Raw genomic sequence first — 13,592 nt, 5'->3', positions numbered from 1 at the left:
TTTCAGCCACCGTCGTGTGGCAGACCCTGGCGTTGAAATTATTGGTGTGTTAAAGTGTGCATGTCCTGTCTATACAACATAAGGGTGCGTGGGTGGGCCCAATCACAATTCCATCTTGTACCTCTTTTTTTTCTTTGCATTATGTACTGTTTGGGGCCTAGTTTTTCAAACTGCCATCCTGTCTGCCACTGCAGTGTCACTCCTAGATGGGCCACATGTTTGTGCTGCCCATTTGTGTTGCTTAGCATAGTCATCCAGCTACCTCGGTGCAACCTTTAGGCCTAAAAACAATAGTGTGAGGTGTTCAGAATAGACTGGAAATGAGTGGAAATTAATGTTATTGAGGTTAATAATAGCATAGGAGCAGAAAAAAAACACAAATTCTGTGATTTTAGCTTTTATGCTTTTTTCAAAAAAATACAGATCCAAAACACAAAACCCAAAACACGGAAGGGTGGTTTTGGCAAAACCAATCCAGATCCAAAACACGAAGAAAGATCCAGATCCATAACACGTAAAGTGACCGATGCACACCCCTAATACATAGCAATGAATCAATAAATGACAATGTAAATCATACATCTTAATCAAGCAAAATGTTTGAAAAAAAAGGCACACAATCCTAGCATAATGGATTTAAGGTAACATCATTTGGTCTATTCAGTGCCAAAATAGAAGAGGAATCTAAGTGCCGCCCAGTCCCAGTGGATAGTCAATCTGACAGCTCACAGACCATGGGAGGAGAAGCTCCAAATGGGCCAGCTAGGGTCACCAGATGGCCAAGAAGTGATCAACCTCGTTAACAATAATGCTTGAAATATGCTCCTTTCTATATATGAGTCAGATAGTTGCTTTAAGTGAATACTAGGGTGGTGGGCTATATTTTTCTAGAACAGACAGATCTGGCATTTTGTCTATGCCAAATTCATTTCTGAGTAGATCTAGGGATATCTGGTATTGGACTGGGAAGCATGGAGCATGTGAAAGAACTCAGTATGTGGGATTCTTCTTACAGCTGCCCCTGTGATTTGTGTTATTTACCAAAGTAAAAAACAAAAAAAGTAAATTTTTTTTCTTGGGATTGATGCTTTACACTACAAATATTTATTCAACAAAATATTTTAAGTAATTTATAAAAGACCTTACCAGAAGTAATTCATCTAGAACACATACATACCTCTACGAATGTTTTCTTGCATTAACACGCTCTCACCCACTTTTCGTAGGCCAGAATGAATGCGGGCCTGTATGTAATTGTAGGGCGTGTGCCGGTGTCCCTGGGTTTGCAGTTGCTGCTTGGCAGCTATTAAGCGGTTCTGTAAACCCTCTTTCTGTTTCTCAAGCTCACGGACATTCTCCTGCAGCTGCTCAATCATCTCTTCAAGCTCCACATCTTTCCCAGATCTTCTTGGGACTACGGACCCAGGTTCTGCTTTTTTCTTGTCCTGCACTAATCGTATTAACTTTGTAGCCATCCTACAGCAAGAGAAGCAGTACATCATACGCTTCGTACAATTGGCATTGAAAAATAACCAGATTAAATACTGTGCAAATAATAAAATCATTTCATTTTATTTAACAAAATAAATCTGTCAGTTTTAAATTGGTGCGAATGCAAAGGCCATGTATAATTCCACAAATATTACATACTGTACATGTAGAACAGTGTTTATGGATATACACTACACAGTTCTCATATTGCCTAACAAGACTTCTCTAAATCAGCACTACAAGGTCTCCAAATACTGTCCTCTAACAGGTCTTTTCAATTTAACCATGAGTGTCTATTTACAACATAGGCAGCGTTTTATGAAAGACTGTGTAAATGCAATTACTGCTGTCAAAAGACATACGACTGCTCTAAGGTACTGGAGCGTTACTAAAAAATGATTGCTTGTGTCTCATAGAATATACTTGTAAAAGTGCAATTTCATATACAGATACAGTAATATATTTGCATAGGGGACAATTTAGTTCTAGGTGATGTGCGATGCTAAAGGTGCCACTAGTCGATTAAAATGAGCGATTGAACGATAACGATATTGTTCAATAATCGTTTGCAGATTGTTTTAAAAATTGGTCTTTTAGACATCTATCATCATGCAAACATGCTGGTCAACCTGACGATAACGTCAGGTTCAGCATGTTTGCAGATGATTGTGCCTACACTGAAAGACTGCTCGTTCAGGGTGTAGTAGGTATTACCGCCGGTCACATGGCTGGTGGTTCAAATCCCGACAAGGGTGAAAATCCCGATTGTCAAAAGGTAAGTATCGCTAACCTAATTCAACTCCCTAACCCTCCCTTAGGGGTGCCTAACCCTAAACCCCCCCTAAGTGCCTAAACCTAACCCCCCTTCCCCGCAGTCTAAAGTCTCCCGGGGGGTGCCTAACCCTAACTTCCCCCCTGCGGGTGCCTAACCCTGACCCCCCTTCCCCTAGACTAAACCTAACCCCTCGGGGTAGTGCTTAACCGTAGGTCCCTCCGGGAGCCCTTAAACCTAACCCTCCCCCTGGCGCGGCTGTCCGTGCCTGGCTTACCTTCATTCGGTATGCCGGGCGTCGGTCTTCCGGCGTACGGATAATGACAGGCGTCCACGCCGGGATTAGAGAGTCGGGAAGCCGGCGGTCGGCATTTAGACTGCCGGCTTCCTGACTACATCCCCTCGTTCAGTGTAGGCACATCACAGACTGACAAACGACTGCACGATTACAATGTCGTAATCGTGCAGTCTTTCACCTGTCTTCTAGTGGACAGGCACCTTAAGTTAGGCAGCGCACATCACAGAGAATTACGATACCGCAATACTGCACATTTTCCTGCGCAGCTCTTTGGGACTTGAGAGGAAGATGTGCAGCGATGGTGGCTGCAAGGTGCCAGCATTCCGACCGTTTCCCCGGCAATCCGTTGCTGTGGCTCTGAATTGAATTATCCCTATTGTAATGTAGGTTAGTGACAAAATGAAATAACTACAGGCTCCATGTGCCCACATGCATGATTAACTAACTTACTATATTAATAAAGCTAATTAGATCGGTACCTTAGGAGAAATACTGTAAAGCATAAATTTATGAAGGCATGGTTAGTAATCTGTACTCTGTAGTAATGTGTTTATTGTGTCCCTACCCAGACATGCCAACCCACAAAAGCCAGTCCAGATTGATTTTATGAGGGCAGTTGGTTGCAAAACTGAAATGAGTGCTAGCTCCTTGTTATGTGCGAGGCAGATAAAGAAGTGCAAATGCTCAAAATGAAATGCTCTGCAGAACTTGCATATTTTGTGCTTTATAATGTCAGTATAGAAATACTTCTCTCCTATAGGGGTATGTGATATGTCGTCTTGCATTGCCTCTACGACAAGACTTGTTTAGAAAGCAGGCTTAAGCAAATAAGCGATGTGTAGCAATATTCCTGACATTTATGAGAATGCAATTCTCTTCCTCCTGACAATATTGTGGTTTATTTGCTTTACAATCGCTCGTTGAGTGTATGTAAGCATTTCACATTTTGCGGCTACATTTGAAAAATCCTGCAGTTGGGATATGTAACTGGGACCACTCCTTTTCTCCAATTAACACAGAGATGAAAAGGAATGTGAAAGTCAGCAAAATAGGAGTATACCGTTGAAGCCTCCAGTACAGAGTGAAATAATACTTTGCAGATTTTGATAGAACTATTACTGCCTGTGAAAGGACCCTTTGAAGATAATTGAAACCACTGGGTAGCAATCTGCTTTATAGCACTGACAAATAACAGTTTCCTAAGGCTTATCATTTAAGTGTGGTAAAATAGAGAAAGAAAAAAAAAAAAAAATCAAACATATTTAGTCCATATGTAGTGAAAGCCTAGCCTTGCATGAGAAGCTGTTTGTTACTGGACAGAGTTGTATTATATGGACACAAAGGGCTAGCTCTAATATTTCAAAATAGTTTGTGGACCGCAAAGAACTTGCTCATAAACAGGAGTGTTAGAAGGATTTCGGGTATTTCCACCTTTTGTGTTAAGTGTAAACGGAGATTATGGAGAAATGAAGAACAGACTTCATGTGGTCGCAAACCAATAAATACTCTACAGTCTCTCTCGCAAAAAAAACGTAGTTGGGTGTTTAACTTGCATGTCAGTAGTGTACCCACATATCCATATGTTATATAATGTGTTAGACAACTTAGGCTTAAGAAGCAAAATAAAGATCTGATATCCAACTGATAAAGGTTTATTTTATAGATTGCATGTTCTGTACAGACCAAACCCAAAAGTGAGTTGTACTAATACAGAAATTACATAACCTGCAATATAGGAAACCAAAAGCTACTCAATCTAATCATCAAAATATCAGGAAAGTGTCTCTGCCATACAGTATGCATCAAACCTTCTAAAGAGGACAAGTGGAGCAGTTACCCAAAGCTACCTATCAGCGTTTAGCTATCATTTTATAGCATGTACATAATAAATGATAGCAATAAACTGATTGGTTACTATCTGCATTGCCGCCACCTGTCCTCATTAGAAGGTTTGATACATCTCCATAGTCTGCTGTTCCCTGCGTTCTCTCACCAACATGACTTCATCCTTCCTGTAATGCTATAGAGATTGTATTTTGGGCCAAATTCAGACCCGTTCGCTATCTGCGTACGCTCACTAGATGCGCATGCAAATTTGTCAAAGTGACGCCACGGGAAGCGCTCGCTCGCCAAGGCATAAGCACGCCCACCATGTCTTAGTGAACGGCCACTTTGTGTATGTGTACGCCCAATCGAGCAGGCAGAGCCGCCCACCAGCACCACGTCATCTCCAGGAAGTGTATTAAAAAAACATTGGTACATCGAGCACCATCGGATGTGAACGCAGTGCTTGAGGTAGCTTTATCCTACCGCAAGTATTGCGAGGAAATCAGTGTAAACAAAAGCAAGTGACGTGTACTATCAGGGCCGCCACCAGAGGGGGACTGCCGAGTCTGGAATCTCGGGCCCGAGCACTCCGGGGGCCTCGCCCGGCACCTGCTACTGTCGCCTACCCGCTACTAATGCCCTGGCCCACGGTTGCAGACAGCGACAGCGGTGGGGGCCTAGCCGCTCCTACCATTACTCTGCAGCCGCCTGCTACTATCCCTCCAGCCAGGCCCCCCCAGCGCCACAGAATGCAGTGAGTGACGCGAGTCAGTGACTCACCCAGCCGCCCCGCACTGCCCTCCGCTCCGCCTCCAGCATTGGCCAGCGTGCCCGTAATAAAGTTTTTATGTCAATTTTGAAGCAGTCGCGGTGACGTCACGCCGCTGGATGACAGAGGAGCATCGGTGGGCGGGCAAGTAGTTAAATAAGCCGGCATCTGGAGCATACAACCGGAGAACGTTTTGTAAAGGAGCGAGATAGGCAAGTTAAGTGTGTGTGTCCCCTTTGCATCCTGAAGCGTGTGTATTCACTCTGTCAGACAGTGGAGACAGCATGATGGGGCTTAGGGCCTGATTCAGAGCCGGCCGCAAGCGCTGAGCGCTCGCAACCGGGTCGATGGTGGCCCACAGCGCATGCGCACGACGGAGCCGCCACTGTCGTGCGAAAGCGCGAGACCCGGCTAGTGACGGGCAATCCATCGCTCCGGGTCTCGCACCAAAGAGGGCGAGCTCTCGATGTTGAGTGACAGCTCGCCTCCTTTGATGGGCGGGCCGGGGGGGTGGCTGCCCAAACGGAGGCGTTCCAGAGGGAACGCTTGCCGTTTGGGGGCGGCCCCACTGACATCACTCGTGATGTCAGTGGAGAGCTTCCGGCTCTGTTAGAGCCGAAAGCTCTCTGGGGCTTGCGATGAACAAGACCCTACCACAAGGGTCTCGTCGCAAGCCCGATGGTCACGATGGTCTTGACCATCATCATGGCCGCTCGCTATAGCTGTGGGTGGTAACAGGAGGCCGCTCAAAAAAAAAAAAAAAAACGCCGATTCAGAGCGTCCGGCTCTGAATCAGGCCCTTAGTGTGAAAGAATCAGACTGTCCTGGACCTGGTGCTCCATGGAATTCTCACCTCCCATGCTGGCATGCTTCAGCTATTTTAAATATGCTTAAATTATTCAGTGCTCCACACTCTCTGTAATATAATGCTCTTTCAGCATTTTTTTAAATTATGTATGAATAAGGTAGCGGGGGAGGGGGAGTTGTGGGGGCGGCAGGGGTTGGAGAGGGGCCCTGCCTATTTCATCAGTCCCGGGCCCCACAATTTCTGATGGCAGCCCTGTGTACTATGACGCTGCCTATGAATTATGCACGCCTCTAAAACGGCGTTGAAACACTCTGGCACGCCTGCGTTCGCATCTCCAACCCCCCGTTATTAGTGTCCTGCCACTGTTACCACCACAAACGGCCTCTCCTGTCGCTCATTACACTGGGCTGTCTTTGCAGGGCGAGAGAGCGGTATGCGACCACAGTGAGTAGTTCGCGCATGCGCAGAACGAAGTGTGTACACAGAACATCGGGCCACTTGCAAGCGCACGCATATAGCGAACGGGTCTGAATCAGGCCCTTTGTCCGTTTAATTTGCAGGAAATTGATTTTCTGGGTGCAATGTGATCAATGTAAAAAAAGAATCCTAACCCCCCCAACCCACCCAATACTCTTTATACACTTTCACATACATAGTATGGACAGACATAATGGGCCATATCCTATTAGCCGGGAAAATGTTAAGTTTTAGGAGATGTGAATTTATCGCAGCATTCGCCTGAATATATAACTCGTATGCGCACTCCCGCTTATCAGGTAATCCTGCTGTACAAGACCACAGTACAAATTTGCACGATAGTTCTTGCAGGAATAACTTGCGAAAGGTACTGGAGAAAATAGGTAAATCAGCCTGTACCCCCAAAAAGGTAAACTTATATAAGGGAATAGTATAGAAGTGTGTTAGTGACCATAATCAAAGGGTTTGGGGTTCTGAAATTGTGTCAAATGGTTGTTATATGCATTTTTCTATAACAGTGGACAAATGATAGAAGCAATATTTTTGTGGCTGAATAAACGCTGTAGTTAAATTAGGGGTAAATTAAAATGGGTCAAAGTATATCTTTGTGTCTTTTTAGGGCACTTTTAAAAAAATATGAAAAATACACCTGGTGCAGCCACCTGCAATGCTTAAAACACCTGTCACATCCATACAGCCCCCGAAACTCCTGACCCATTACTCTGAACCCGTTTTCAAGGACTTTTTTTTCACCAGCAAAAATGATATGACAAAATTGGCCCAATTAAGCTAATAAAAAATTTATTTTTGCCCAATTAGTCATTTAGGAGGGTGTCCCTGTGGGTCTGGATCAAGTCCCGACATTTTTACCTTAAAATAGGGGTTTGCATTTCATTACTATCTACATGATGAATGTCCTTCCTTCTCTACCCTGCGTTATGAGTTACGTTACACAGAGCACGTTAGAGCTTTAGGTTCCCGTATGACTTGGCCGTGCAGTGTGTCTTTTTTGCCACAAATGTGCAAGCAGACTTTGCTGAATAAAATGATATGCGGCATATGTATGTTCTGTGTGCGGCCAAGTCTGTATAACCATCACAATGCAGCGTGGCATGGCGCACAGACGCTGACACTGTAATGTAGCATTGCGTATACAGACACAGCTGCAGTCGCACACAGATCATACATATGCCACATATTTTATTCAGCAAAGTCTGCTTGTGCCTCTTATTAGCATCACATTGCGAATAAGATGCACAAAAAGATGCTGGGCATGAGTAACCTCGCACTGGACTAGGCGCGACTAGAAGGGCTGTTTAACGCAACCGCAGCAACAACAGAGGACACATCTGTGGACATTATGACCATGACGATATATAATATCCAACACCCTCTGATATACACCCTTCCTGATTAAATAGTCAAATCTGGGCAATAAAGAAACTTAATTTGTCATGTAATTTTCTCTAAAAAGCAGAGACATGTGTTTAATGATATGGGACAAGTATGTTAAGTTGTATTGCCGGGAAATTATTTCTGTACTTGCAGGTGGGAGTACCGAGTGATTTTTGCCAATACTTTGCTAACTTTTGCACACTAATTCACAACAAATGCATTGAAGTGGTGTCTGTAAAATATGACAGTGAAGCTGTGTCTGAAAATTATGACATATGGAAAGGATCTTTGTACATTATGAACTATGGAAGGACAGTCTGTACATTATGACATATGGAAGAAGAGTCTGTACATTATGACATATGGAAGGAGAGTCTGTACATTATGACATATGGAAGGACAGTCTGTACATTATGACATATGGAAGGACAGTCTGTACATTATGACATATGGAAGAAGAGTCTGTACATTATGACATATGGAAGGACAGTCTGTACATTATGACATATGGAAGAAGAGTCTGTACATTATGACATATGGAAGGAGAGTCTGTACATTATGACATATGGAAGGAGAGTCTGTACATTATGACCTATGGAAGGAGAGTCTGTACATTATGACCTATGGAAGGAGAGTCTGTACATTATGACCTATGGAAGGAGAGTCTGTACATTATGACCTATGGAAGGACAGTCTGTACATTATGACCTATGGAAGGAGAGTCTGTACATTATGACATATGGAAGGACAGTCTGTACATTATGACATATGGAAGGACAGTCTGTACATTATGACATATGGAAGGAGAGTCTGTACATTATGACCTATGGAAGGAGAGTCTGTACATTATGACCTATTGTAGTAATGTCTGTACATTATGACATTTGGAAGGAGAGTCTGTACATTATGACCTATGGAAGGTGTGTCTGTACATTATGTCCTATTGTAGTTGTGTCTATATATATTATGACTTATGGAAGGTGTGTCAGTACATTATGACTTAAGGAAGGTGTCTCTGTACATTATGACCTATGCAAGGCAAGTCTGTACATTATGACTTATGGAAGTTGTGTTTGTACATTATGTCCTATTGTAGTTGTGTCTATATATTATGACTTATGGAAGGTGTGTCAGTACATTATGACTTATGGAAGGTGTGTCTGTACATTATGACTTAAGGAAGGTGTCTCTGTACATTATGACCTATGCAAGGCGAGTCTGTACATCATGACGTACGGAAGGAGAGTCTGTACATCATGACGTATGGAAGGGGAGTCTGTACATCATGACGTATGGAAGGAGAGTCTGTATATTATGACGTATGGAAGGAGAGTCTGTACATTATGACCTATTGTAGTTGTGTCTGTACATTATGACATATGGAAGGTGTGTCTGTACATTATGACATATGGAAGGTGTGTCTGTACATTATGACCTATGGAAGGGGAGTCTGTACATTATGACCTATGGAAGGGGAGTCTGTACATTATGACCTTTGGAAGGGGTGTCTCTATATATTAAACTACAGAAGATGTGTCTGTATATTATGACTTAAGGAAGTTGTCTCTGTACATTATGACTTATGGAAGGTGTGTCTGTACATTATGACCTATTGTACTTGTGTCTGTATTTTATGACTTATGGAAGGTGTGTCTGTACAGTATGACCTATGGAAGGGGAGTCTGTACATTATGACTTATGGAAGTTGTGTCTGTACATTATGTCCTATTGTAGTTGTGTCTGTACATTATGACTTATGGAAGTTGTGTCTGTACATTATGACCTATTGTAGTTGTGTCTGTATATTATGACTTATGGAAGGTGTGTCTGTACATTATGACTTACGGAAGGTGTGTCTGTACATTATGACTTAAGGAAGGTGTGTCTGTATAGTCTGGCCTATGGAAGATGTGCTGACTTATGGAAGGTGTGTCTGTACATTATGACCTATGGAAGGAGAATCTGTACATTATGACTAATGGAAGGTGTGTCTTACTTACCATCTGGACTGTTACATCTCAGAAGGGTTACATTGGGGATATTATTGATACCATTCCGTCAGTTTCAGCAGCTTATCCTTTTATTGCTACAGCACATTGAATTAGGAGCATCGGTTTCTTATGTGTATTTGTTGTTACTGTTTAGCTTAATATTGTGGTGTAATAAATTGTTTATTTGTCTACTAGCGCTACCTTTTTTTTTTTTCCACTATAATTTCTATTTGACCACTAAGTAAAAGCAGCCATGTTAAAATGACCGTCATGCCTGCTGCATATGGTAGAAAGTGGATGGAAATGCAAATTTAAAAAAAAAGAAGAAGAAAATAAAGAGCTAATATTTGGTAACAAGTGAACTTTAAAACACATTGAGTTTCCTGAATTTAAATTATGATTAAGTTAAAAATAATGCATTTTATAAAAGTATACACATACTTTAAATGTTTCACTTCCTTAACATAATCAGATGCCAAATTCTTTGTTACAACCCTATTCCTGAGAAAAGTTGAAAATCCTGGTACAATGTCTAGGAAACTGTACTGTATTTAAGAAAAACATTCTGCAAGTAACGCTGTAGAAAAAGGAGAGTTGTCAACAGTGGGCAGATATTTACTCTCATTTTAGAATCTGGTAGATTGCTATGGGCAACATCACCATCTAACTTTGGGCCTCATGTATCAACAAGCGATATTCTTGTTATCACTCGTTACTAATCTTAAATGGTGCTCCAACCAATCAGCTCCTAAATGTCCTGTGTTTGAAAAATAACAGGAGCTGATTGGTTGGAGCACCATTTCAGATTAATGACGAGTGATAACAAGAATACGACTTGTTGATAAATTAGGCCCTTTAATCATAAGCCACCACAGATTTTGCAGCACCCTACAGAGTCATATAGAGATCCCCTTTACTGCAGAAAAATTTCTTTTAAAAGACTTTCTCCTTTTCACTATTTTTCTTAGCATGGAAACTTGTCAGAACTGCAGTAGTACAAGCCGAAAATTAATAGGAATATGAAAAAAAATAAAAAAAATAAAGTAGTACAGGTTGTCATCAGTTAGTCTTTTGCGATTATGTAGTATGAAATAGATGAAGCTGTCCATCTCAGAGTTAGATATGCCAGATGTGTAGCAAGTAGGATTATCTTGGCCTGTATTACTGGCTCAGATACACTCCAAGTAAAGGGCTGGCGAAGACCAGATAGACCTTATCCAAGTTTCTACAACTGCATTTCTAACCTATTGAGCTGCTTACAATCTGACCTGTATTTTACTCTGCTAAGGATGTTCACTGTGCACAAAATATATGTTCTGTGGTCGATAAGTGTGCATTATAGACATGGCAACAACTGATCAGACCACCATTGAATGGACTAAAAAGTCACATATAATATGCATACATTGTTCATACAATTCTGAGCACTTGGTATACTAGACAACATATTGCAGAGCATTGGCAGAGAAATCCCTGAGAGCCCTCCTACAGAAAGCCTAAAAATATGATCGATGGGAAACAATGTCATATTGATCTGTGACAGTTTGAAAGCTGTGCTTCTGACAGCAGGACCATCATAATAAAGTCTGCTAACCTCTTTATTTTATCCTCTTGCTTGCGTGCATGCTGTTTTAGCAAAAGGTTCTCATCGTGAATACGTAAGTATCTGTCTTCCAGCTCCTGCCGTGTAATACGGGACACAGCTTGTCGTGCCTTTATACTCTGAGGAGTGGTGGGCTCTACAAGGCAGAAAAACACTTTAGACATATGAATAAAATCATTACAGTGAAGAACTGGAGATTTTAAATAACAGTCCAAGTACAGACACCTCTAAGTAGTATCTCCCTAGGTAAGTGTACAATTTCCACTTCTATCTTAAAGAGAACCATCCATAAATATAATATTACAGTAATAGAATGCACTTTTTGTTAAAAGATACCTATTTTCATGTTTTTTACATATGCAATCTGTAAGCCTAGACCCCACAACCTTAATCCACATCAGCCCCCCACCTGCCATCTCTAACAATGCATCATATATGATAGGACCATGTCATAAGTACACGCAGGGTCTTATTCAGCATCACATGCATAGCGACAACATCTGTGATGTTTTGTACTGTGTATGCTCGCAAAGAACAACAAGGCGAACTTACACAACTCCGTGTACCTGTGCGGTTATTTAGAGGGTCTTTAAATCAGTAGGATCTCTACTTGCTGAACAATGGGTGTAACTGGATGGCAACAGGGCATTTGCACTTAGCATAAGTTTGCTATGGGCGTGTTGTGCGCATTTAGGGCTTGATTCAGAGGTGGATGTAGAACATGTGGATGCGTTCTGATGGTTACCGTCAAGGAACGCAGATCAGATATGCGTGGAGAGCCATTCCTGGGCAGTGGCTGGCATCGTGGGAAAGGGGGGGTGGGGGGGAGGGGGTATGGCGGATGTGTTGGGGGGCATGCCAGTGTCAGGGCTGAATTCCATCGTTTATTCTGAGCAACCATAGGGTTGCTCAGAAGCCCGATGTTACAACTTTTTGCGCACCATGGTGGATTGGAGCCGTAGCAGGTAGGTGTCTCAGCAGATAGCTCATCAGCTGCAGCATTAGCATAAATTAGCAGTAGCTAATTATGTCCACCTCGTTATCAGGCCCTTAGATGGAATTGCTGGTGCAAATGCCTGCGGGGAGGAGGGAGGGGGAGTGCAGCCACGTAGATCTGGCTGACCCTGCATACAAGCAGAAATCGGCAGATATTTCCAAACACACAATATGACAGCACATTCCAGACAGCTAGAGATCACTAGGAAGTACAAGCATTGCACCATTCACACACTGACATAAGTTATACTTCCTCTTCACTGCAGCACCTGTTAGTAGACAGTGGAGGCAGATCATGGGTCCTCGGAAGGGGCCATGTGATGGCACTGTATGCGTTTGGCATCCCTGCGGTGGGGGTGCCAACACTTACATTACCAGCGCCAGAATACCGATGCCGGTCAGAATCCCGGCGCCGGCTATCCAGACTGTTGGTATTTCATACCGATTCCTGATGTCACATGGAGGTATTATTGAATATGATGCCTTATGGTTACATTATAAGGCAGTACATCTGTCATGGAGATATATGGAAGGGACATCTGGTGAGTATGTAGGAGCTGGGTCTGCCGTACACAGTACCTACTTTGTTTTTGTCTGCCATACCATACTCATCAAATATTATCTTGCTTTAAATTGCAGTGTGCATGCTAAAGATTCACTTTCATGCTGTAAAAAGTATATCCTCCTTCAACATACCATGCATGGCAGAAATGATTTCACTGTACTGAGCAGGAATTACATGGTTAATTGAATTTAAGTTGGCAGGTCTGATTGCCCCCCTCCTTCTCCTGATCTGCATTGCAATAGCTGACCTATATGCTGATCATGTAGGTGTCTTTTCAGAAGACCAGCAGCATCCGCTATACATTCTTTATATCACCTTCTAGACTCTCGTGTGACAGGAGGAATCTCTCCCTTTGCTCCTTGTGTCACTTTCTGCTCTTATGAGCACTGCACTCTTATAACAGCATTCAGTCAGTGATGTGTATCACTACCCACAGAGATCCATAGGGTAGTGGTTTGGTTAAGTTTTTCTTTATTTAGTTTAAAGGCAAACTGATCATTAGAGGTGGTTTATTTTACTGAGTGATGAGTCACCTATGACTAAACCCTAGAATGGGATAAAGAAAGTAGGATCCACTATATAAAAACTGTTACTAAGATT

At 42.5% G+C, this 13,592-nt stretch overlaps 1 protein-coding gene across 1 annotated transcript in view; it reads right to left on the bottom strand.

Annotated features, from left to right (window-relative positions):
- RPGRIP1L (RPGRIP1 like) overlaps positions 1-13,592 on the bottom strand; it is a 151,216-nt gene that overhangs the window by 117,608 nt on the left and 20,016 nt on the right. Inside the window, exons 3-4 of the mRNA XM_088471852.1 lie at positions 11,423-11,567; positions 1,178-1,476 (exon numbers count right to left, since the gene is read on the bottom strand). Coding sequence (XP_088327978.1) covers positions 1,178-1,476; positions 11,423-11,567 — 444 coding nt within the window. The remainder of the gene's footprint in view (positions 1-1,177; positions 1,477-11,422; positions 11,568-13,592) is intronic.

The sequence above is a fragment of the Taudactylus pleione genome, unplaced genomic scaffold, assembly GCF_031769625.1.
Source record: "Taudactylus pleione unplaced genomic scaffold, aTauple2 ptg000117l, whole genome shotgun sequence".
Taxonomy (NCBI): domain Eukaryota; kingdom Metazoa; phylum Chordata; class Amphibia; order Anura; family Myobatrachidae; genus Taudactylus; species Taudactylus pleione.
This window is presented reverse-complemented; position numbering and strand designations above follow the sequence as displayed.